This window comes from Melitaea cinxia, chromosome 21 (assembly GCF_905220565.1).
Source record: "Melitaea cinxia chromosome 21, ilMelCinx1.1, whole genome shotgun sequence".
In the NCBI taxonomy this organism is placed as follows: Eukaryota; Metazoa; Arthropoda; class Insecta; order Lepidoptera; family Nymphalidae; genus Melitaea; species Melitaea cinxia.
Window position 1 is genome coordinate 6354598 of NC_059414.1, and position 27689 is coordinate 6382286.

The following is a 27689-nucleotide window of genomic DNA, read 5'->3' on the forward strand; positions in this document are numbered from 1 at the left end:
AAACCACTGATAGCGAGAAAACGACCAAAAGTGTTATCTATTCATAAGTTTCTTATTAATAGTGAATTTTTTTTTGCTATCAAAATTTGTTTATTTAAAGCAACATCCATACTTTTTTGTTGATTTTAAAACTTCAAATCTGATTTTAATTATTAATGAAAATTAATATCTTAATAAGTATTTTTATATTATTATTAATATATAATAATAAAAATAATACATTTGATGAAATTAAACTTACAATAAAATGAAATGGCCCTTATTTGATTTTATTTGACGCCTTTTACCGTCAAGTTACGTGGAGTAAAACCTCTAGGCAAAAACAATGTCATGTAAGAATGTTGTGTAAAAAAACTAAATATAAACGAATAAGCAACCTTAAGAGATCTTACTATTCAATTGTGAAAAACATAAAAATAGGCTTAATAAGAACCGTATTCACGTACATTCTATTCTGAACCTAGTAATATCATGTCCCTAATGGAAACATTCATGGCAATGGCGGTTCCCTGCATTAAACGCCACAAACCTTTTAACTCTGTGCCGTATTGCACGTACACGCCCAGTCTTTCCATTGGAATTATAGCGTTATAATGCCTTGTACATTTTTTTTTTTTATTAAATAAACACAAGTAGCAACTATCTGTATATTTGAGTATTGTTAAGGTAACAAATGTAATAAATATTTTAAGAGGGATATAAAAATACTTTTAATCGGAGAAATTATAATTTGTATCAATTTTTATAAGCTATGTATACATATCATATCAGGGAGGAAAGGGGAGAACGGCATCAACATCTTAGACGGCCCAAATGTCACGGTCGGTGGTCCCTGCTAGATAACAGACGAGGCTCTGGCGACCGAGTAATGGCGATATAACCATACACCGCGCTGGGCAACTAGCCGAGTAAGGCTTTCAGCGACCTTGGGGCTTAAATGGTCCCTAAAATGTCTGGTGCAAAAACCAACGGGGAGTGCAGTAGCACTACTATCCCCAAGAAAACCACAATAAATAGTTCCGATATGAGTAGTGCGACGTCATGCGGCATGACTGATTCTCGACGCCATTGCGACTCCGGGTTAAACAAAACACCGTAACGTAAAGAGCTGCGCATGGGGACATGGATCGTCAGGGGGCTGCTGAAACCGGGCAAGCTAGAAATTGTTAAAAAGGAGATGGCGAGGTGTAGCATTGATTTTGGGACTCAGTGAGGTACATCGACGGGGTAGGGGTCATTTTACTACTGCCAGTGGAAACATCATGTACTTTTCCGGTGCTGATGATCAAAGTAATAACGGAGTGGCCTTTATTATACCGAAAAAACTACAGAACACCGTCAAAGGATACCAGACTTCAAACAGTAGAATGATTGCTCTAAAACTCGATGCTGGCCCTGTACCAATTAATGTTATACAAATATACGCGCCAACTTCTGCGTCAGAGGAGGCAACTTCGGACCAGTTTTATGCTGATGTTGATACATTGCTGAACACAATTCCTTCCAGTGAGGTGCAACCATTGTGATGGGTGGCTGGAACGCAAAAGTGGGTTATACGAGCAGTGATCCGCTTAAAGGCACGATTGTGGGTAGCTATGACCTTGGGAAAAAAAATGATAGAGGTGAAAAATTTCTTCAATATTGTGTGGAAAATCAGCTTTCTGTCATGAACACCTGGTTTGAAAACCATCCGAGGAGATCTTACACGTGGACTTCTTCATCGGGCCATAGAAATCAGATCGACTTCATAACCATCAAGTCGAGGTGTCAATCGTCTGTAATAAATTCAAAGACACTACCAGGTTCCGAATGTGGAAGCGATCACCAACTGTTGATAGCAGACTTTAGACTGCGCTTAAAAGTGCTCAACTGAATCCTCAAAAGGTTGGCTCCCTCAATAAACCAGCTTTAAACCATTTTTAAAAAGTAGTTTACACGAAAATCAAGTCAATAAAAATAGGTCAGTTCGACTCTAGCGAAGCTGATTAGAACAGCCTCAAGAAGGTTGTTTTAGATACTGCTGAAGAGTGCAGAAACCTTTTTAAATCTAATAAAAAGAAAAAAGAGTGGATTAGTAAGGTTTCATGGATGCTGATAGAAGAGAGGAAATCACTGAATGTCATCAAGAATACAGTGGGAGGCAGCTTGCACCGTACAACACATGCTGCTTACGATCGCCTTCAATGGAGACATATCATTCGTGATCGCGATCCTCATCATTGAGGGAACGAGGAAGAAGAAGATGTATACATCAAGGCTCTTAAGGTTATCAGTATAGAATGGTTATAATATAAATACAGTACTTGTTTATGGTGCTAAAGAAACACAATTATTTGCTGATAAGGGGTGATGAAATAAGCTGGATTAGTATTGAACAGGAAAATTATAAGGTATCGTGTTCATGGGCGTATTTACCTAGGGTCAAAAAAGCCATGGCCCGGGTTGGCATTCTGTGAGGGGCAGTACAAGCCGAGAATGTAGGGTGGCGCATAAAAATATTTACATATAGTACTGGCCATATTGCCAAGGGTAGCAAATCATTCAGCACCAAGCACGCTTACTAATTTCAGCGGTACATATTTAAGAGTGGATAAATTTGACCATTAGCGACAGAATCTTTCAAGCCATTTGACTTGCTGATTTTATTCAGAAAGAGGGCACTTTATGATCAACCTAAATAATGCTACAGGAAATGAGATTGACTTTAGTATATCGACCAAATTGTATTAGAAATCTTGAATCTCACTGAAAAGCTTTAAATAACCCATTCAGTTAATTCAAGTCCCGAGAGTTTAAAACTAGAGGAATTCAATTGCTAAACTTTTTCCATCGTCGCCGGTCGCCTAGAGAACAACGTTTCTGTAACCGGTCAAAGCTACTAGCTAGGGAGATATAAAGGTGAATAAGATTTCCCGTGACAGAGAAAATCAAAAAGCTCTCTAATGTACCGAACATGAAAAAAGTCAAACATTTGGGCCCTAGTTCTCCCTATTTGTAGACTAACAAGGCGTTCTCTGAAATATAGTTTCGCTGCTTTCGTAACTTAATAAATAGCGTAAAATTATTACTTATTTGTTTGGAAATGAATATACTAGCTATATAATAAAAAAATTTGAATTACTAAATTTGACCCAAGAATAATAAAAAATAAATAAAACAAACGGGGTGAGCTAAATAAAACCGTTTAAAAATATAAAAAATATTTTTAAATTGATGTTATTTTATATTTGTTAGAGCAGCAAATTCACGTAGAGTCATTTTGGATGTAAAAACAACCAAAAACTACTAATCCAAACTACTTTTCATTCATTAGGAACAATATATCATTATGTTTTTGAACAAAGACAAATAACAGTCAGTAGTTATGGTTCTATTGGTTTTTTACTCAAATTGCTTTTCAGGTTTTATATAGACTAATACATTCATTGGATATTAAAAAAAATTAGCAACAGCCTTGCTACAACAGTAAATTTTTCTAATCAAAAAAACAATTTTGCCAAATATGCCAAGACTATATTATAGCTATTGCAAAGATCTCTTTTAAGGAGTTTTTGCGATATAAGAAATCACAAGCGTGATCGTAAATCGTAGCTTTTATTGTACCTAGATATTACTGATAAAATGTTTTTCAACTGTGATTAGATTTTATTTACTTTCCTTTTAACGACGTTTTAAGAACGGAGTTGAATTCGGCTCTAAGAACTGTAGTAGAGTTTTAGCAGGAAACACTTAAAACAAGTTGAGTTTAAATAGGTAAAAAGATTACTTTGAGTGCACAAAAATTATTTATCATATAATATATTATAGGTATTGTATAATATATTTTATTATTGCCCAGATAATCGGCATAGCGATTCAACGGGGAAATGCTGCCATCAATCTTGGCACAATTTCACGCGGACATGATTTGTACCAAATCTATCTAATCTTGTAAATATTTAGTTCTTAAGTTGTGAATTGTAAATATGTAAAATTTTTAATAAACAATATATGTGTTATTATTTTCCTTGTATAATAAATTATACTTGCTTACTATTTCCTGGGGGAAACTGGGGATGGAGTCGGCAACGCGCTTGCGATACTTCTGGTGTTGCAGACGTCTATAAGCTACAGTAATCGCTTAATATCAGGTGAGCCGTACGCTTGTTTGTCGGTCTAGTTACATAAAAAAAATTTGCAAACCATCAGTTGATAAATAAGGATTATTTATGAACAAATGCCGATGGTTAATTTCAGAACCTTTCTGTAAAATCAGTAAAATAGGAGTGACAGATAGAAGAGTGGAAAGAAAATAATACATATTACTCTGTATCTCTGTATCTGTATTTTATATACCGTCGTTACATATTTTTGTATACCTTATAAAATAAATAAACCTTAGAAACGATATTTTTGTTTTAAATTTCGTTACATTAATGTACTGGTATATAGCGTTAACTCATACTGTACATACGTTGCTAAATTCAATTTCCATATAATTTCACAAACATCAAAAGCTTCTAGCATATAAAAAGGTTTTATTGAAAATCTTTGAATCATATTAAAGAATTTTCATAATGTAGAAAGTAATTCCCATTGAAATATGTTTTTAAACTTCAAGATATCTAAGCGACCTAAGGCTTCTCTTCTACTTTGACATACACTTTGATCATGCAAGATAAGATTTGAAAGCTATCTTTCCTGTCAATTATTTTCATTAGGTAAAGAGCTCTCTGACGCTGCGTTGGCGCAACGGTTAGAGTCATGGATTGTACCTGTTGCGCTGGCAGTTGCAAGTTCGATCCCCGCACATGACAAACATTTGTATTGGCCATACAGGTGTTTGCCGTGATCTGGGTGTTTGTACAGTCCTTGTGGGTCTCCCCACCGTGCCTCGGAGAGCACGTTAAGACGTCGGTCCTGGTTGTTATCATGTACACCTGATAGCGATCGTTACTCATAGTAGGGAATATATCCGCCAACCCGCACTGGATTAGCGTGGTGGATTAAGCTCTGATTAAGATCCATCTCCTATGGGGAAAGAGGCCTATGCCCAGTAGTGGGATATTACACGCTGAAGCGTAATGAGCTCTCTATTAAGCCTGGCTTAATATAAAATATTTTTTCTCTTCTAGTCTTAAATCTAAATGTACTCACGAGTTCAGGAAGAAATAAGAAAGAGTTTTAGATTTAGGCCAATGCCTGAATTTAAAACTAACATTGGTAAACATAAATTGGTACTTAAGTCAATTGAAGTTATAAAGTTAATGTTATAGTTTATAATTTCTTTTTTATAATTTTATTATAAAAAGTTACATTTTAATCACATGATATTTTTTTATCGACAGTTTGTTTACTTTTCGTCTGCATTGAAGGTTATTCCGCTCTAGTTAAATGGCAATGTTTACTTATAATCTAACCAGCAGGAGTTCAGTTTTTCGTTTGAGTAAATAAAATCTTATGAAAATTAAGAAAAATAATTGATACTAAGTGACCATAAACAATTAACTGCTGCGAACTTACGTGCTTATGAACTTACTACGAACAATTAACCCCAAAAGACTAAACCAAACTTTATGGAGTTAAGTGTGTGAAATTGTAAATGAATACGTTTTATCTTACTTTTGGGTTTTTAACATGCTCAGTCAGTCGCCCAGTGGTCGAAATTCGACCATAATTAATTTAAATTATAATTTTGAATATTAGTTAGGTTCTGTTATCAAAACTATATATTCCGGGAGACAGTGACAGATTTGAATGACCGATTTCCTCCAAATCGAAACTTTGTATGAATATTCGCGACCGTCAACTTAGATTCCGTGAGGCAGCCTTCTCCTGATGCATTTTAGGAATCGTTAAATGGGAGAAAACCCCGGACCAATACTTCTATACATATAATAATGAACAAAAGAGATTATGCGTGTGTGTGTCAAATACATGGTAGTGTATGTCATGCACTTTTTATTGATTTAATGTATTTTTTATACATAATAAAAAAAAATATTAGTATTCTTTATATAAACTGTAAATGTGCGAAATTTCATACTTCTCCGTCCGCACAATTTTCGTATAAAGGGGTACAAAGTTTTTGCTTCACGTATTAATATATAGATAATACTTGTACTTTCAATAAAAGTTCAAAGTTGTTAATTAAATATATAACTGATATAACTTACTTTTTTACGTATGATATTACTGTGTAATTTTTAAATTTCCAGAATATTCCATACAATGTAAAATACTTTAATTTTCTTTGTTAATTTAAAATCACAGAAACACTGTTTTTACATATGTATAAAAAATTTAAAACTCGAACGATTCTGGTTCTAAAGATCATTCACTTGATTGACGAATAGCTGAGTTTTAATATTCCTAGCTAGAATGCTTTAGTTGCCTTATTTTAAGAAATAAAAATTTAATTAAATAATTTTCAATATGATAAAAGCTTCAAGAATTTTTAACAAGCATATTTGAATCAACATTTAATCAAACTGACGTGTCATTTACGTATGCTGCACTGTCTCTCGAAACAAAATTTTTTAAAATTCAATTCGCATTGTTTCGAGTCGTATTTATTTGACAAATATTGAAATTAATAATACTCTTTGTTTTATAACTTTTGACATGAAATGGAATACTGAATTCAGTAAAATTACAATCTATTGAACTTGTCTTAATTAAAATGACATTTTGTGAATGGAATATATTTTGTCACCAATAATTATGTTCATATGTATTTGTGCGTTAATAATGTTTATGTTTTGTTTGACTTCTTGTAATTGTAATGTTATTTTAGTATTTATTTTCAACAAATATAAGATCAATTTAACAAAAGAAATTACTTAAATGGTTGTTCTCAGCATCAAATGTAAATAAATATTACACAGTATTAATAGAACCAGTATTATTCCTACTAAGTAATCAAATTAAATAATGTTTGTGTGAAGCAATCAATAAGATCAAGTTAAACAAGAGAGAGAACTAAGATTTATCTTCGTCAACTTGATTTACTATCGCTTAAATGAATATGTTATATGTTTTACTCTGGAATTTACTTTGTGAATAATTAATATATAAATAAAATGAAACAGATATATATCATTCGCGCGATGCATAAATGATTAATGACTAAATATACTTAGATCACCGATTACCATTCCAGTATCTCGCTTTGGTTATATTCATTAAGACGTTTACATTTTGCGATATAGAATGATATTATTATTATTAAATAGCACTTGTTAAATTTTTTCGATTCGCAACTAAACTTAGATCACCGATTACTATTCCAGTATCTCGTTTTGGTTATATTCATTAAGACGTTTACATTTTGCGATATAGAATGATATTATTATTATTAAATAGCACTGGTTAAATTTTTTCGATTCGCAACTCAAAATCGAAATCAAAAATAGCTTTATTCAAATAGGCTCCAAGAGCACTTTCGAATCGTCATTTTACAAATTAAAACTTTAAAAATTAATTATTATTTTTGTAAAAGTGAAGCTACCACCGATTCGGAATGTAGATTCTGCAGAGAAGAATTGGCAAGAAACTCCGCAGTAACTCTTTTGAAAATAATATATAAACTGTGTTTTAGAACAAAATTAGAAACATGTTGCATGAAATACAGCGTCACTAAGTCCACACATCTTTATCAACTATGTAATCCTGCACCGAGTAATAAGCTTTATCTATTAATTTTTTTTTAATAAAAACTTTAAATTTATGTTGAGACAATTTCAAAATCGTTTGTGGTATTTTATTATACATGCGAATACCATGACCCAGAAAGAAAACGTTTACTTTGCGTGGTCGAAAACTTGGAGTTACAATTTCGTCTCGTGTTTACAATGCTATTATTACTGTTTATTTCAAAACAATGAATATTTTGGTGGATATACATAATATTGTTATAAATATACCGCGACGCGATCGTTAATATGTCCACCTTTTGGAAAACATCCCGTACGGAAACTCGAGCTCCAAGATCGTAAATGCCACGAATAGCCCTTTTTTGCAAGATAAATATAGTCTCAATATCTGCAGCATTACCCCACAGTAACAGTCCGTAAAACATAACACTATGAAAATAGCTAAAATATATTAGGCGTACAGTTGCAACGTCGGTCAGTTGTCGTACTTTTCTAACTGCGAATGCCGCGGAGCTGAGTCTACCCTACCATTCAAGGATAACAAATGGGAATTCCACTGAAGTTTTAAGTCCAAATGTATCCCTAAGAAAACTGTAGTATCACTGACAATAAGGCTCTCGTTATTTATTATAAAATTATAATTTGGATGCTTAACATTAGGTAACGAAAACACAACGCACTTGGTTTTTTTTTGGCGTTCAAAACCAAGTTGTTTATTTTAAACCAATCTTGAATTCGCGACAAAGATGCGTTCACATCATCATAATTTACTTTTTTCCTATCAACTTTACATATTAGAGAAGTGTCATCTGCAAATAGCACTATATCACAAATATATTTAACATAAAATGGCAGATCATTTATATATATTAAAAAAAGAAATGTACCCAGAATCGACCCCTGTGGAACGCCAATTTTTAGCACAGATCCAGAAGACTTCGTTTCGTTTATTGATACGTGTTGAATTCTATAGCTAAATATGTTATCTTTGGATTTATTTAGTTTAACTTCTTTTTCATAAAACTTTTGTTGCAATGGAAATCTATTCAATAGCCATTGGTATATTTTTGGCCCCAGCACTTAGCAACTCATTTAGAGACTCCGCAAAGCGAAATATCGCATCGTTAATTTTCATTTCAAATCATTTAAATAATTAGAACTATCGCTACCAACATCATATATTATTGATTGATCAATGATCAACTGTTTTAATCATATTATAGAAAACTTACACTGCAAGATTTTAACGTCGATCGTGCATTATTGGGATCAGGAATCGAGGACTGCGCTGTTTTCAATAACAATGGAGACATTCAATCGATGTTTAAATGATCTGGTATAATCAATATTAGTGATATTTTATTTTTATATCTTAGCAAATTTTTAATTTCAAGTTTTAACCGACTTCAAAAAAGGAGGAGGTTACTCAATTCGACCGTATATATATATATATACAAACAAATCTTTTACCTACTCTAAAGATAAATATTACGTAAAAAATTAATAAATATCATTGTAACGTGTACGTAATAAAGTTTTGTAATCAGTTGCCTATGATGACTTTACCTTCTTATTTCACAGCCACCTTACCTTCCTGATCCTACCAATTCAAAATGTCATCATAATCATGGCGTTGCTAATGAGCTATCGGCCGAGTTTTATTTTCATCTACACTATTATTTTTCATCTACACTCTACTATTATAGCTATTACTAGCTTTTGTCCGCGACTTCGTCTGCGTGGAACAGTTTCTTTGGGCTGGGGAAACTCTCAAAAGAAAAAAAACCCCGATTTTGAATCTTTCTTCATTGGTGCTCCGCTTTTATCGGTCGTGATGATATATAGCTTATAACCTTCTTCGATAAATAGATGCGATCGGCGATCTAACATTGTAAGATATTTTTTTAATCAGACCAGTAGTTCCTGAGATTAGCGCGTTCAAACTAACAAACAAACTCTTCAGCTTTATAATATTAGTATAGGTTTCAACATCGAATGGTAGCAAAATTATCTCTTAGGTATTTTTTGTATTTTGCAAGTTGTTTTTTGTTCTTTTCTGTTCTTTAATTAGTGTACATCAGTAAGACAATAAGAAAATGAGTAATAATTGAATTATGGAGTGCAGCTGTTTTGTTAATTCGAAACCCACTTTTCAAACCGTTTATTTAAGTGGAATTTTAACGATTATAATTGTATAGAAGACACTAAAAACGTATAGTTTGATAAAAGTCTTTTTTAAATTAAATGCTAGTTAATTCATTAATTTTTAAGAATCTTTGTTTTTGTTCAACTGAGGTAGGGCACAGCAGGAATTCCCTGCTCAAAATATGGAGCAGCCCGACTGGGGTAGTACCTCGACCTTACAGAAGATCACAGCTAAATAATACTGTTTTCAAACAGTATTGTGTTCCTGTTGGTGAGTAAGGTGACCAGAGCTCCTGGGGGGGGGGAGGGGATTGAGGATTGGATCGGCAACGCGCTTGCGATGCTTCTGGTGTTGCAGGCGTCTATAAGCTACGGTAATCGCTTATCATCAGGTGAGCCGTACGCTTGTTTACCGACCTAGTAATATATATATATAAAAGTACTGTCATTAAACCATCGTTCAGGAAAAGTTTTGTAAGCAAGTTTTAACAATGTGATCAGAGTTTCAGTAAGGATATAAATAAATTCAATTTATATTATTTCAATTATTTATTATTAGTATGAATATAGAAAGAGAGAGAAAGTAGAGTATTATAAGAAGAAAATGTTAAAAAGAAACATAATGGAATAGATATTTACATGATTGTGATTACCTACACTTTTGATTTGAAATGTTCTCTAAAATCGATGTACTCGTAAGTTTTATTCAGAAATAAAACTTGTATACCTATTTTATTTGCTTTTTAATTTAATTTTAATCAAGTAAATATTAAAATTAATATGAATGATCTCCTTTGCTTCGCATATTTAAAGGAGCTTCCTTCGCTAAGTTGACATCCAATTTATTAGCATCTACTGAAAACGTAGATCTTAATTACATTATACCTATATTTATGAGAAATGGAAAATAAAACATTTTTTTATTTTATAATTTTGTTGTATTGAGTTTTATATCTATAAAATTATTTCTAATATTATGTACATTATCATATCTCAGTTACTTATGGTGCGTCGTCTCCACTTAAAGGAAGATACTGGTAGCGTCTGCTGTAGAGAGGCCTTCTTTGTTGAATTGTTATTGCTTCAGGTGCTGATCTCGATTCGGCTATTTGTTCACTCGAGCTACCCACTGGTATTGGGGTAACTGAGTATCCAGCTGCTACCAAAGCAGAAAACTCTTCAGGAGTATACGCTTTACTGTTCCTGGGTGGAGGCAAGCGTGCTCTTTGTTCTTCTAAGCTTTGAGCTTGTTGCTCAAAGCTTGCTTGTTCAGCCGCCAAATATTGTTGTTGCTGCTGCTGCTGTTGTTGTTGTTGTTGATGTTGATGTTGTTGATGTTGTTGTTGTTGTTCTATTCTGTACGCTTGTTCTCTCTGTGACTGCTCAAGTTTTGAGGGTTGATCTACTCTTACAAGTGGTCTCAATACTTTTTTAGGAGCTATGTTTTTACTAACATATATAGCTGAAAGGGGTGCCTTTGCAGCTTCAGTACTCCTAGATTGTTCCACAGGTCTAAAAGCAAGAGGTGTTAATTCATATCTTGACCTTTGTTCATTTGATCTATACAAGGGACGGATATAATATTGATCAGCAATTTGAGTAGGGCGCTGAACAGTTGATGAACCTTCATGAGCTGTTTGTTCGGAAATAGGAATAGGTCTTAATTGCTCTGGCTCTGGAAAACGTTTTAAGTAAGTGATTGGTCTTTCGTTCGAAGGTAAAAGTCGAGGTTGTTCCTGCCTGATTGGCTGAGGTCGAGGTGAGTCGATAATCCTAAACTGTTTAGGTGAAGCTTCTTGTTGATACTGAATTCTGTAGTTGTATTGTGGATTCAGTTGCTGGAGTTTTGGCGCGGGTACTATTTTAAGGCCTTGAGACTCAGGACGTTCATATAAAGTTTGTTGTAAAGCTGTTGGAGCTGATTGAATAGCAACATAACGAAGAGTCTGTGGTACTCTCTGGCTTTGAGCAACAGGTCTAAATTGTTGCTGCTGTTGTTGTTGCTGTTGTTGATGAATGTTTGTTGTTTCTATGAGATATTGTTGAGGTGCCGCTGAAGTTGGCGTTGGCGCTACGTGTACTTTTGGTCGAAGTTTAGTCGGTTTTTTACTCGGTTTTGGAACATACGGAATATCTACCTGTAAGCACAAAGAGTGGAGTCAAAATAACATTGAACTTTACTTTTATAACGATGCTAAATATGTTGAATATTTATTCATGATAATAATTATCAAACAATAAAAAAAAATGTATGTACTATTTACGTTATTTTTAAAATTGACATGTTTTAGTACCTGCTGATATTGAGGTGCACTTTGAGGCTGCAAATGAGCTTGTTGTTGTGGTGTTTGCTGAATCTGAGCAAAATTTTGAGTACGAATATCATCTTGTCTCAATGGATGACCCAATAATGCTAATAATTCCCGATCCAATGACTCAGCTGAGTTAGATGTGTCACTAACTGCCAGTGCTGCACCAACTGATGCTTCACCTCCGTTTGAAGAATAGTTTGGCCGTGCAATTACGACGTGAGATGGCTGAAGTGGTACCTAGAATAACATTAAAATCTATATAAGTCAAAGAATCGTTAAACATGTTGCTAAACGTGAAACCAGTGAATAGTACGATCAATAAGTCATTTTTAAAGTTTTCTAATACTTTGTAGAAAATAATTAATAACACAATTAATGTATTTGCTTGTAAAATAATAATAAATTTATATATTTTTAACTAATTCCTTAAATTAAATAAAACAAATCTTAAAGGTAGAGTAACAAATACCTGTCGACTTAATTGCGGTTCCAAATAATAGAACTGTTGTACATTTTGTCTCTGGTCTTGCTGGGGATAGAGCTGTTGCAACTGTTGATTGCTTGAAAGCGGTGCCTTTCTCTCCGGTTGAAGCTCCAATAGTTCTTGGGCATTTAAAGAAAACACCTGACCTGGACGATATTCTTGAGGATCTCCTCTGAACAAACAAACAATTGTTGAGTGGTATTATTACAAATATTTATTATTCATATAATAATAATTGTGTTTGCTCGCAAACGAAAAAAAAAACCGACTTCAATTACATCGACAAGTAATACAACGTAGATCGACGAAATAATAGTCAAGCAACTACGCGTTATCAAAGATTACTCAAAAAGTAGTTATCAGATCTCGATAAAATTTATATTTGACCACATGATAAACATCAGCTTTCGATAAAATTAAAAATTATCAAAATCGGTACACCCAGTAAAAATTTATTACGGATTTTCGAGAGTTTCCCTCAATTTCTCTGGGATCCCAACATCAGATCCTGATTTCCTTATCACGGTACCAAACTAGGAATATCCCCTTTCCAACAAAAAAAAAAAATATCAAAATCGGTACATCCAGTAGAAAGTTATGCGGTATAATACAACGTAGGTCGACGATAAAAGCGTCAAGTAAAAATGCATTATTAGATATAACTCAAAAAGTAGTTGTTAAATCTCAAATAAATTTAAATGGGACCAATTGGCACACACCACCTTTCGATTAAAATAAAATTTGTCGAAATCGGTCTACCCGGTCAAAAGTTCTGATGTAACATACATAAAAAAAAAATATACAGTCGAATTGAGAACCTCCTCCTTTTTTGGAAGTCGGTTAAAAAGTATAATAATGATAAGAGTACAATCATTTTGAGTACATTTTGAAAACACAAATTTTATAATTGAGGTCAAAATGAAAACGAACAAATTTGTCTTTATACAAGTAAACAAGCATAGTATTCGTCACAGTAATACAATAAAAATTAATACAAAAATTCTATTTCCAAAGGAAATATATTTTCTCCGGTAAGCATATTAATCGTGTAGTACGAAGTGGTGTTCAAATCACGCAATTTTGATCCGGTTCGATTGTTAGAGAAAGGTTCGTTAATTTCATGAGTGAAATTAATTGATTGTTCCCACACAATTTCTTTTTCAATATTGTATAGTATTATATCTTTTTTAGGATTCATGGAACAGTGAACTTGTATTTTCTATAAAAAAATATATGTATATTTTTTTTTCGTTAACGAAAAGAACGATTTTTATAAGTTTGTGATAAATCGCGTAATTGCCTTTTCTTCTTATTTAAACTCAGATAAGATTAGCCCAAATAATAAAAATCTAAGACATTTTTGTATTGTATTAGTTTAACGAGCATATAGTTAGGTGTCAAATATTAAAACCACATTGTAAGAAATCATAAATTTCATGGTCTTTGTTCCTAAAAACAAAATGATTTTTCTCAAGAAATTTATTGTAGAACCGTTAAAAATTTCCCCTAGAGAACTAGAGTTCTATAGAACGTGCATTTTGTATCTCAAGTATTTTGACCCACATTGTTGGTACGAAACTTGCCTATCGATATGTTTATTTTATTACAGCGACGAATCTACTTTAAAACACATTAGCCATTTCTAGAAATTAAAGAATGGGATGGCTTACATTTACAGAAACCATCGGACTTTAAAGTGAGTATATTTTAATGAGTCCGAATATTTGACGGGTTTATATATCCATACAAAGCTGGGGTAATTTTCTAAGACTGACTATATACATTTTTAAGTCGATTTTCAAACAAGGAATGCTGATTAATTATTACTAAACACTACTTGACTTCTTTAGTCGCATGAGGGTAATTTTTTTACGGATGAAACGGCAACGTTTTTGTCGATGGCGCTGAAACGGAAATCTAAAGCTTTAGATTTGTATAACGATAAATAAGACTTCAAAATTAGTTTGCCGAAGAAGTTTCACTTCTGACATGTGTACTTTGTACGCACGCACTTTTTTTTTTATTGTTTTTTATAGGTTTTTCAGCTGTTTTACGTACGCCAAATCATCATGAAGCCTGTTTTGTTTGTTTTTTGCTCAAAACTATTTATCAGGTCTGTACATGTGATTTGATTTAATTCTCTCGCTTTTATTCGTCTATATACAACTATAACGTAAAAGTTAATTTGTAAGTATTTTGTGATGTATAATAATTTTACACATCACAAAATACTTACTTATAAATAGATCAATTTTGTCATATGTTTGCAACGAGTGCTACATATTTCAATAGAGCTCCATTTTTGGAACCTGAATTGATTTTTACAAATGAGTATCTATTGTTTCTCAACTGACCTGGGTCCCTTATCTTCTTCTTGATTTTCTTCAACTGGCGCTACTTGTTCCTGAAAATAAAAAGTTAAAATGTTTTACTTATATAGCTAACTACTTTCATTGATAATAAATAATAAGGCACTTATAAAGTCAATAAAATTGCAAAAAAACCTATGTCTTAATATAGATCTAGTTTTTCGTATAATAATTAAAATACAAAAATATAAATAAGATAACGAGCTAAAAATAAAATTTAAATCATAAAGAATTTCTAAATAAACAAACAAAAATCATGTAATAATTCACATTAAAAATAAATGTAACAAAGTACTTATTACACACAAAAAGTTCGACTTATTTGTTATTTTCGCAGATACAAATTAACAATGAAAACAGTGCATGTAACGCATAATACTGTAATTATGTATTACATTAGCGCATGCGACGGTGAAAGGCGAGGAAAACGAAGCATAGTCGGGATATTTGGAAATAGAAGGCGTACCCCAGCATTTCCGTTACCATTCAAACAAAGGTACCATTTAAGTTGTTATCGTACGAAATCTTTCCTTATACAAGGTATTTATGTTCTAATTGCATACGAATACAGACAATTCACAATGAAATAGGACTTTATGTAAGGTAGTTTAACCGCGTTTAGGTTTTTTGATTTTATTATTATATTAATGTAATTATTTTTAGTTAGTAACGACATTATGCGACAAAACTGTAATTAATACAGTATTAAATTTTAACTGCGTTCATTTATTATTTTTCAAAGATGTATTTCACTGACGATCTTTTATTTATAATCTATTTGTGTACCTTTATATGTAGATATTTAATTAGTGTATTTATTTATGTCACAATATTCTTACATTGTGTCCTACGCCAACCCATAAGGAAGCCTAGAAGAGATCGCTACTTCGAGATAACGCCTTCTTGTTTTGTATCTCAAGTTAATACCTAGTTATTAAGAATTTTATTCTATCAACCTTTGGAATGTGCTGTTCAATAAAATATGTAGTTAATTTACTTATTGTAAATATCATATCTTTAAAATTACTGTATTATGACAGATTAAAGTTTTCAACGAGCCCATTTCAAACAAGTAAGTAAATGTAATAAATAATAATACGAGCCACACTCCATGTGTTGTGAATTATTGTGTCAACATAATTATGATAGTTTAAGCTTAATGAGCCCAGAGGCGTTTGTCATTACGTTGATTAGTAGGCAACGAGTTAGATAGTTGATAATTGTACTCAGTTACTATGTCATTCATTATATGTATTAGTTTATGATTCAAAACTTTTTTTTAATTACACAGAAACTTGACGTAACAAATATTAAAAAGGTTTAAATAAACAATGAAACTTTAATATTATGTTATAACAGTAGGTTCCGTTCTCGGCTTGGCAGGCATGGATTAACGATTTTGCCTATATTATAATTGTTTGCTCGCAAACGAAAAAAAAAACATACTCCAATTACATCGACAAGTAATACAACGTAAGGTAGACGAAAAATAGTCAAGAAAATACGTGCTATCAAAGATTACTCAAAAAGTAGTCATCACACCTCAAATTTTAATAGGACCACAAGACAAACATCAGCTTCCGATTATAATAAGAAACATCATAACCGGTACAACCAATAAAAAGTTATGAGTTTACAACGCAGGTCGACGAAAAAATAGTCGAGTAAATATGAATTATTAGATTTAACTCGAAAAGTAATTTTCAGATCTCGATTAAATTTGAATGAAAAAAAAATACCTTTTGATAAACAAAATAATCACAGTAATCGTCAACCTAGTAAAATGTTCTGGGTTAATATACATTTAAAAAAAAAATACAGTCGAATCGAGAAACTTCTCCTTTTTAGGAAGTTGGTTAAAAGTATAGCTTATCGTTTTTTAAGTTGTTTGGATTTATTTATTACAAAAAAATCAAATTTTCTTTGTTACTAGTATAATATTGACGTAGATTAATCTACACAAATAAATAAAATTGGACTGTCTTTTTGTAACTTTTTTTTTTAATTTAAAAATTAAAAGTTTCAAATGGTTGCCTTTTGTTAAACATGCATGCATTACATACCATAGGCGATTTTTAGTACGACTACAAATCGACAGTCCTGTGACTACCTAGTAAAACTAGGACGTGGTCCGACGCTGACGGTTTTTTTTTTTTTTTTTAATTTACGCAACAAGTACTCTTTGATCACTCATCATTCAATCATTCATAATTTCTTAACATTTTATTATTTTTCTTATCATGTCTATATTAACACTTATTTGTTAGTTATCATATATGTACACTAAAGTTCTACTTACAATATACACTTAGCCTATGTTACTGTTAGTAAGGGATTTTTTTTGTTTGTAATATTTAAAAAAATCTGTTTGTAATATTAAAATAGCGGCTTTTTACTAAATTCATATGGATTCATACACAGTACACGGTAGGTGACATAATTATTTTTATAATTTTTGTCTGTCTGTCTGTTTGTTCCGGCTAATCTCTGAAGCGGCTGGACCGATTTTGACGGGACATTCACTGGCAGATAGCTGACGTAATAAGGAGTAACTTAGGCTAAAAAAACTCTGCGAACTGAACAAAAACTTTTTGTAAAAAATATATATTATTATATAATTGTATATGTATTGTGATATCAACAGTAAAGAAATCTTACTAAGATCAAATATTTGTATTGAAAGTATTAAAATATAAATTTCAGTTACGATTACTAGTAATCAAGACTGAAGATCTTCCACGGGTGCAATTTTATTTAATTGAACACTTAAATAAAGGAATAAGTATGCAGGAAATCATAAGCAATTCACATTTCTCGTTTTAAGCATATTACAGCAGAACTATTCCCTAAACACTCAACGTTTTTTTTTATATGTATTTTATATAGAGAAATCTTATTTCATAACTGTTTCTGAACATGACGAAAACAACGAAAAATGAGTCAATTTTGTTCAAAGCGGTTCTTGTAATAATATTTCATGCGGCAATTTCTATTTACATTAAAGATAAACTTGGCAAATGTTACCAGCCTTAGTCTAGTAGTTTATGTCCATCTTGTAGATTTATATGACTGAATTTACTCGTAAATTCTTACTAAACCTACATTCAGGTCACGTTCAGGTTGACCGATTTATTTTATATATTTTTGCGAATTTGGGATTATAACTTCAGCATAGGATATATTGGATACTTTTATATTAAGCTAGAGTGTATTATTAGAAATAAACGGTAAATAAGCGGTTACAGCACCGGCTGTTGAGGTAGACATTTGTATCGCCATATAGATGTTTGTCGTGGTCTGGGCGTTTGTGCTTGTGTATTGTGTGTGTTTCCGGACCCCCGACACAGAAAATAATCCTACTGGGGGCCGTTGAGTGTGAAGCATTTATTATTTATTTATTTTATATTCTTTTATTCGAACCACACTGGCGTCTGGCGTTGTATCAGATCTTTCATGCATTTGTGTGACTGTTCATGCTTATATATGTTATATTCATGGTTCGTAGTTTAGTAGGTATTATATAGTTACCCCTTTCACAATAATTATTTTTACAAATAAACATTTTTTAAAGGTGTTAAAATGAAATGGCAGGCTATTAAAATAGCGCGCTTAAACAAACTTAATTACATGAAATATATAAATCAATAATCAATTTTTTTTAAATTAAATTTGAAAATACGGTGAATAAGGAAACACGATGGTGGAATACTCTTATTCTTCTTGGAATACTTTCTTACAACCACCTATTGGGATGTAAATCCTGGGGGTCCAGAAATACTTATTATACACAAGTACAAAAAAACCTGGTCACGTTTTTTTGGACCGGCAACTAAAAGCGCATCAGCATATGCCTTATAATTGTGTTTGCAAAGAAACGAAAAAACCCGACTTCAATTACATCGACAAGTAATACAACGTAAGTAGACGAAAAAAATTAACAAATGCACTAGTCATCACTACGGTTTTCGAGGGTTCTCCTCAATTTCTCTGGGAATTCATCACTAGATCTTAGTTTTCTTATCATGGTACTTATCCTTGGGATATCTCCTTACCAACAAAAAAAGAATTATCAAAATCGGTTCATAAACGACGGGGATAACTTCCCGAACATAAAAAAATAAATGGTCGAATTGTAACCACCTCCTTTTTTTAAGTCAGTTTAAAAAACTGCACTGACGTTAATTGTCTTTGTGAAGTGTTTCGCCATAGTAATTCTTTCCAGTATTTTTAAGGATATAGTTTCACTAAATCGAAGTTACTGTACACGTTCATTTAGGTATAGCAAAGTAAGGTAAAATTATAACTCAGTGATTCAACAAATATCGCAATCACAAATAAGATTTGATATCAGTAAAACTATTTCGATATTTATTTCTCGTTTAATATTTAGTTAAATGTCACTCGGTCGTTAGTTTTGTAGCGACTGTCACAGGAAGGCGACGAAATCTAGGTCGTAGTGAGAGGTAGGATGAAATATTAGCACAAGTAACTTTCGACTGAAAAAACTAATTGATTTTGTTTTCTTGTTTCCTTAATCACTATGTCAAGCTATTATTGATCTCGTTAATAAGGACTTAGTCACTTATAGTCATACTTTTTGATAAAAAGTAATTAATATTACTATTGAAATTTTATGTATTGTGCACGTATTAATATCAACTTATGATGGAAATGTTATTCATTGATATGGTTATCAACTTTATAGGAGTACTTCTGAGGTTTGCCCTTCCGTAAAGTTCATTAGTCTATCGAGTTAGTCGGAACCAGATCGAAATAAGAAATCAACAGAGCGTAATCTCGGTGCCATAAAAATTAGTGAAGGCCGTGTTTCTTATCATTTCGTATCATTAAATAAATTATTAATTATGAATAACTATTAAAATTATGTGTATTTTTCTTTAATCATAAAATATAGCGTACATATACAGCATCACAATTGGGTTTAATTCGTACTAATAATAAGAACAACTACATTTTTCTGTTATGTTTGTTTTATTGAATTTTATTGAATGTTATATATGCCTTGTATTTTTTAGTTCATTGTATAATGAAAATAATAATGTCATAATTAATTACCATGTTAATTTTACTGTAAGAAAATTTTATTTTTTTAATGTCAATACTTTCCTGACTCATATACATATATATTACAAGTCCTTTTCGAAATAAAATCATTAATCAAGTCATATATACAGACAGGCATAATAAATATTCTTTATACCGATCCTTGTAACTATGAAACTTATGCTGAGACAATAGGTTAAAAGGTCAAAAACGAATCTACAACTTTCTTAGCGCTAGCTAGCCCTAGAGTTGGTCTATCGGTTTCACTTCTATTTCTATATTTAACTGCTTATACAAGGCAGTCTTTTACATTTAGTACCCGTTTTAATAAAACCTTTGCTGATATCGGAGGTTGAGGGCTAGTTCGTTTTTAACCGACATTAAAAAGAGGAAGTTTTCAAATCGATTGTTTTTCGTGTTATTCTTTTATATTTATTACTTCATAACCTTTACTGGGAGTACTGTTTTGATGGAAATAAGCATTTGTCTAGCCTATAATGTATTCCCTTAGAGCCTTGTGATTACTTTTCTCGAAAAAATTAAACTTAACACTTTCATGCGAACAACGTATATGTACGTCACATATTGGTAGATATGATATGGCACAACGTACTATAACGTTCAGCAAAACCCCGATTTATTGAGCACAACGTAATGGTTCGGTGCCTGGCCATACTAATGTTCAAAAGTTTGGTTGCTGTGCCACAACATATCGAATTCTAAAAATTGTAGTACTACGCCGCACCGATTTAATTTTGCCTTCTTTGATGGCATTCCGTCCTGATACTCAGTACCTACTTTTTTAGCGCACAACGTCACTATACGTCGTTTCGCCTAAGAAGTTTATCGCCATTAAATACTAATATCATCAGCTATTTGCACAACGTCATCAGACGCCGCTCGAATTTATATGAAAAAATGATGTGCAATATCGCATAGAGCTACAATATTGACTTGTTCGCGTGAAAGTGTTAAAATTAAAAATTAACTTAAAATAATATGACTTTATATTTCAAGTTTTAAATTAAGCTCATTAAGTTTTTGTTTATTGTACTATATAATATTATTACTAACACTATATAGGCTAGTCCTGAAATAAATGTTATTAGTATTATTATTATTATATTATAAATAGTTTTATAATGAACTAAAGTTCAACTCCCAAGATTCATAATATAGTTAGTTATAGTTTACCTGTTTTCTAGCTGTTCTATAAACAAGGTGCGGAGCGCCTTCCTCGGTTTGTCTTTTGTCCTTGTTCTGAGTTTCAACCTTTTCGTTTGCATCTTCAGAGCGAGCGCACAGGACGAGAGCTGTAACGATTAAAACAAAATTATTAATAATTATAGACTTTATTTTTATAAAAGTTTTACAATAATCATCAATCAATCATTACAGCCTATACAGTCCACTGCTGGACATAGGCCTCCACAAGTTTACGCCAAAAATAACGTGAACTTATGTGTTTTGCCCATAGTCACCACGCTGGGCAGGCGGGTTGGTGACCGCAGGGCTGGCTTTGTCGCACCGAAGACGCTGCTGCCCATCTTCGGCCTGTGTATTTCAAAGCCAGCAATTGGATGGTTATCCCGCCATCGGTCAGCTGCTTAAGTTCCGAGGTGTTTGTGGAACCTTGTTATCCCTTAGTCGCCTCTTACGACACCCACGGGAAGAGAGGGGGTGGCTAAGTTCTTTAGTGCCTTAGCCACACAGCACAAATAACAATAAAAATAATATAAAAAGATAAGAATGGTTTATAGTCTTTTTTTTTTCTAGTTTTGAATATTTTTAGTTAATTAAATTGCTGGTGGTGTAATTTTTATGTTTATGACTTTATTGTTATACATGTGGTGTTTACCTGTAAGTAGTTATTATATTTAATTTTGTAATATTTGTAATTATTTTTATGTTATATTAATGTAAATAACTGTAGCTAAATCTTTTAAATAAATAAAAAAAATGTCTGCTTATATTCCCACGGAATCCAATCTAACGAAAGTTATGTCACAGTAAGCTTAAGGATATTATAATATTACAAATAAGTAGAAATTATTAAACAAATTAGGTGGCATAATGATGTACTAAGAATCATTAAATGACAAGGAAGCAACCTCTAAAGTACACTAGATCGTCAACGAGGTGTATTACTTTGAGTTGAGTAATAGTTTTTTGATTATGTTATGTAACCTCTTTCTTGCGCAGTGATTAAAGAGTTCCTTAACAGTATTAACCAAGTTAACATTACTAGTATTTTAAGTTTTATTACATCCACTTACATCCATCATATGGTTAAATAACAAAATAAGATAAGTGGTAAATGCCATTCTTATCAATGTAATTCAAAATCCAAAATATTTCTATTTTCAAAGGCAGCTTCAAATCGTCATTTTACAAATTATAATTTTAACTACCGTTAAAAGTGAAGTCACAACCGATTCTGAATGTAGATTCTGCAGAAAAAAAAATCGGAAATAATCTCCGCAGTTACTCTTTAAAAAAATATGTTTTTTTTTTTAAATAAATATATCATTACAGCCTATACAGTCCACTGCTGGACATAGGCCTCCACAAGTTTACGCCAAAAACAACGTGAACTCATGTGTTTTGCCCATAGTCACCACGCTGGGCAGGCGGGTTGGTGACCGCAGCAGACTGGCTTTGTCGCACCGAAGACGCTGCTGCCCGTCTTCGGCCTGTGTATTTCAAAGCCAGCAGTTGGATGGTTATCCCGCCATCGGTCGGCTTCTTAAGTTCCAAGGTGGTTGTGGAACCTTGTTATCCCATAGTCGCCTCTTACGACACCCACGGGAAGAGAGGGGGTGGCTAAATTCTTTAATTTAAATAAATATATGCACGAGCATATATGGAAAAATAAACAATAAATTCATAAAAATACTTTTTAAGTACTTAATGTTCAATAATATATTACATAGCTACTTAAATGATAATTTGATTTAATAGGCTATAAAAATTTGTACATACTCGTAATTTAATCATAGATAAAATATATAAATTTATATATGTAGAATGAATATTAATAAAAATACCTATATTGATATCAAAATACGCATGATTTAACTTGTATTTTTGTTTAAGGTTACAACTCTGTCCTGATGGATCAGAAAATAATATTGGGTATATATTAAATGTTTATGCAACACATGTCTAAGATAATGTAATTTACTTCAACTAGAACTTTTGCAACAAAGTTAAAAGGATGTTAATAAATTTTAATGACATTATGATGGACACTACTAAATTATACTCTTTTATATAAAGTAATTGAATATTTTAAACCTTAATTTAATATTTAATATTTTTTAGTCATTTAATTTATATATAAAATATTGTTGCAAATATTTTAGTGTTAAATATAATTAAACAACATTAGTTAGATAATATAAGCTCTCTATGTAATAACAATGGAGTACACAAACCTTATGTTTGAAAAGGCTTAAAGTTCAGATGAAACTGTTAAAGTGGAATAACCTTAGACCTTCTTAACAACTACTAGTAGAACATGGGTATATGTTTACTTAGTATTTTGTTCTAAAGTATATGCAATAGCTAGTTACCACTTTTAGCATATTGCCTATGTAATGCAATTGTTACATATGCTCGAATATTTATTTATATTTTCTGCATATTTCGTCTGCGTCATTGAATCTTGTTTGAGATCTTTAAAATTATTTTTTAGATGCTCAGAACGCTCACGATATAAAAACGAAACTCGAGAAAACTACGATAAAAAACTTGTAAATCTGATTCTCTAGTTTGGGTTTTAGACCTATAACTTTATTTTATATATATTTTATATGTTCAATAATCCAAGTAGTACAATTATTTTACAAGAAAGGAAAGCGCTTTCTTGATATCTCGTCGAGAACAAATTACCTTTGTTAAGTAAAAATATATGACGTTTCATCCTCGCTGCAAAAAGTGGCATTAATCAGAATATATTGTCGACGACAAAAATTTATGTGCGGATGGTGTTTAATTTCTGTTTTTGCTGTACAAAACATTTGTTGAAGTGTCAAAATCGTTTAAAAAAAGTTTTAGAATGTAAAATACTAATTTAATACTTTTTCGTTATTCTTATTACATACTCCTACATATTGTTGATAATAATATTACAAAAATAAGTAATCATATCTTAATGAAACGCTTCAGTCTATAATATCCCACTGCTGGACATAGGCCTCTTCCTCATGTAGGAGAAGGATAAGAGCTTAATCCACTACGCTGCTCCAATGCGGGTTGGCGGATATATTCCCTACTTTGAGTAACAATCGCTATTAGGTGTACATTATAACAACCGTGACGGACGCCTTAACGTGCTCTCCGAGGCACGGTGGGGAGACCCACAAGAACTGCACAAACACCCAGACCACGGCGAACATCTGTATAATCTGTATGGTCGATACAAATGTTTGCCATGTGCGGGGATCGAACCCGCAACCGCTAGAGCAACACCCACTTACCAGTGCTGTGACTTTTGCGCCACCGCGACGTCATCTAGGCGAAAGCGATTTTTAAATTAACACACAAGATAACGCATGATTTCTTTCGTACTGATATTTAAGGCTATTACTCTGACAAAATTACTCAGATAATTGTATTCTATAAATCAATATAACTTTTATACATATATTTGAAACTAAATAGGAGCATAATAAAACTAATATAGATATAGTTATATAATATTAATCTAATGTCAAAATATAAAAATCAGTCTTATCATTTAAATTTGTACTATAATAATAAGTCCTACGTATAAACTCAAAACTCTAACGATTCTATTCAGTTACTAATTTAATAAGAAATAATCATAATTGCTTATTACAAATTCATTCACTTCAAACTTAGACATTTGACTCGATTTATCAGCGTAATCAAATGTTAATGAAATAAGTTAAGTGTAAATATAAATGAGCCGTTAAATTCAAAGGTGCAACATTTAAAATGAATGAATATTTTTAGTTTCCGACTAGCGTTGAATGCTAATATTATGTTTCCTTACGCCAAGGCTGGGTACTATCGCTTACTTGGAACAGAAATGACAAACGCATACAGCGTGGGAAACGATGCAATCACGTGGAACGCTATAAGTACATACTTGAAAATAATATACGGAGAAGTATTATATACTGTCTTATATTTGCCCAGTTCACTGTTATACAGTAACAGTTACATGTAATTTTGTCCAGTACTGTGTCATCATAGAATTCTGGGTCTAACTCGTTATAAAGCAATCGCATTGGCGACATTTATTTAGAAATGTTTTCTGAAACAATTTTCCCAGGAATTTTAACGGTTATTTTTCTCTATTGTTTCGTGTCTATTAAATTAACAATACATATTTAAGGCTATACAATAACTTCATTTTTAAGAAAGCTAAAGAAATTATTTAGTCAACAATAGAATAATGATTCATTGCTATTTGATTGTTATCAAAATTGACTCTTTAATTACCAAAACGGAACACTTCAAACACTTAACTCAAAAATAACCAAAGTTACCTAATTTAATTTTGGTTTGCACATAAAAATAAAGGCATTTGCATTTCGTGATTGCCCGAAGCTCCAAGGCTGCAACTTGCAAATGTTAAAGTGCAGTAAGCAGATGTTGGAGACGAACACAGCCATGACTACGTAATTGCATTACTATCCGCCGCTGCGAGCAATATGATTGTCTTTTTGGATTTTGCTGCAAGCACTAGGGATTTTATTTTTAGACTCTTAAAATGTGTTTTGTGTTGTTTCTAGTGATTTAACTACTAGCAATTTTAGTTCATTAGACTCAATTTGCTACTATTTAATACCTCATAAAAGTTTTATTTTCCTTACATTTATATTTGCAATTCATTAGGTTTTTTTTTTTTTTTATAAAATTTAATAAGATTAAAATGATGAATGACATTTTTCTATATATAACTGTTTAACTAAAAAAAAGTTGTAATTATTTCTGTACCTAAAAACATCTTAATAAGTTATGTATACAACTACACAGTTCACTATTTATAGTTTTTATTATAAATATTATATACACGTGTCTATAATTATAAAAAATTTTCTACAGTGAAAAATATACTAACTAGACAATTAGCACCATTTTAGACTAAAATTTATTCATCTATAAAATTGTAAAAAATAAAAACAATTTAATCGGTTAACCATTTATTTAAATCATCAAAAGAATATACAAATCCACCATCTCACAAATCTATATAATCTATATATATATATATATATTTAATAATTAGATAGGCTTGCATTTGACCACTATTTCGCCTGATGTTAAGTGAGAATGTGGTCTACGATGGAGCACGCTTACCCACGATCCCCAGATTGTAGCTAGCCGGAAATACAGATTATTAAACATTTATTAGATTACTCTATAAATCACCTTCTTGACGGATTTACAAAATCATGACATTATCACACATTATTATAACTTCTAAACAAACGTCACTAAGAACTAAATTTGAATACAGTATGTTAAATGCATTCCAATGAACAAGAGACTGATAAAAATGTCGTGCCGTGTCCACACTATCGCAGAAAGTCGAAAGTGTTGCGTGCGACGTTGCGTTCCACGGCAGGAAAAGTAAACTTCCTAAACGCTTACAATACACAATAACACACTTAGTCACGTGTATTCAGTACACTGTGTCGCTTTTGAGGGTCAAGGCGTTTTCTAGTGATGAGAGTGGATGTCACTATCTTTAAGAGTGATGATATTATACTTTTTTTAAATTGGAACATGACTGGATACATGACATTGCAAAGTTGAAAACAAATTTATATTCTGTTAAAACATTTGTCTTTTAGAAATAGTCTAATCTTTATATTTTATTTAAATAAATACTGACACTTTATCGCGAATCACAATATTCAAATTTTCTAAGGCATTTAAATTGGTAATATTCAAGTTCTTTAATATCAACATTTCAACTGTATTGGATTACCTTCAATTTACTTTTAAAGTCTATGGAATTGAAAAAAATCTAAATTTATCATTTAAAAATGACCAAGATTAGTGTATCCTCTTTACTCAGAAAAGAAGAAATGCGGTCGAGATTTCCTTTTAAATTTGGTCGTAATCAAAAGCGCAAGTTTTATTCAACGAAAGTGTTACAAGGACAAATCAGTGGGCTATTTTGGCTAAAAATAATTTGAAATAAATATAAATAACATGATATAGCTATGATACATGATAACAACCGGGACCGACGGCTTAACGTGCTTTCTGAGGTACGGTGAAGAGACAAGGACTGCACAAACACCCAGACCACAGCAAACATCTGTATGGCCAATACAAATGGTTGTCTTGTGCGGGGATCGAACCCGCAACCGCCAGCGCAACAGCCATAAACCAGTGCTGTAGATCGTTCCGCCAACGCGGCGTCAAATTTAGTTTAATGGCTGCAATTATTGGTGTCAAAATTACACCGGTGATTTTGCCAATATCATGAAGATTGACAATACTTGAAGGGTATTGATCGATGCTGTGAAATCGATAATCTTTATTAGATGTACTTGATGTAATTTTGATGTATAAGAAACTGTAGCAATTTAGTTAATAATCCTTCATCAAGAATATATTTGACATTTTGCCATAGTAGATTACAAACTTTCATCATCAATGTCACTTATGATTTCAATGATGTTGATCATTAAAA

General features: G+C 32.0%; 1 protein-coding gene and 1 pseudogene across 1 annotated transcript in view; one reads left to right on the top strand and one right to left on the bottom strand.

Annotated features, from left to right (window-relative positions):
* Positions 1-949: 949 nt before the first annotated feature.
* LOC123664267 lies at positions 950-2223 on the top strand (annotated as a pseudogene).
* Positions 2224-10669: 8446 nt separating this feature from the next.
* Positions 10670-27689, bottom strand: part of LOC123664072 (putative uncharacterized protein DDB_G0271606) — a 51833-nt gene continuing 34813 nt past the window's right edge. Inside the window, exons 2-6 of the mRNA XM_045598689.1 lie at positions 21203-21321; positions 14930-14979; positions 12561-12747; positions 12074-12328; positions 10670-11917 (exon numbers count right to left, since the gene is read on the bottom strand). Of these exons, the coding sequence (XP_045454645.1) occupies positions 10781-11917; positions 12074-12328; positions 12561-12747; positions 14930-14979; positions 21203-21321 (1748 nt within the window). The 3' untranslated portion in view covers positions 10670-10780. The remainder of the gene's footprint in view (positions 11918-12073; positions 12329-12560; positions 12748-14929; positions 14980-21202; positions 21322-27689) is intronic.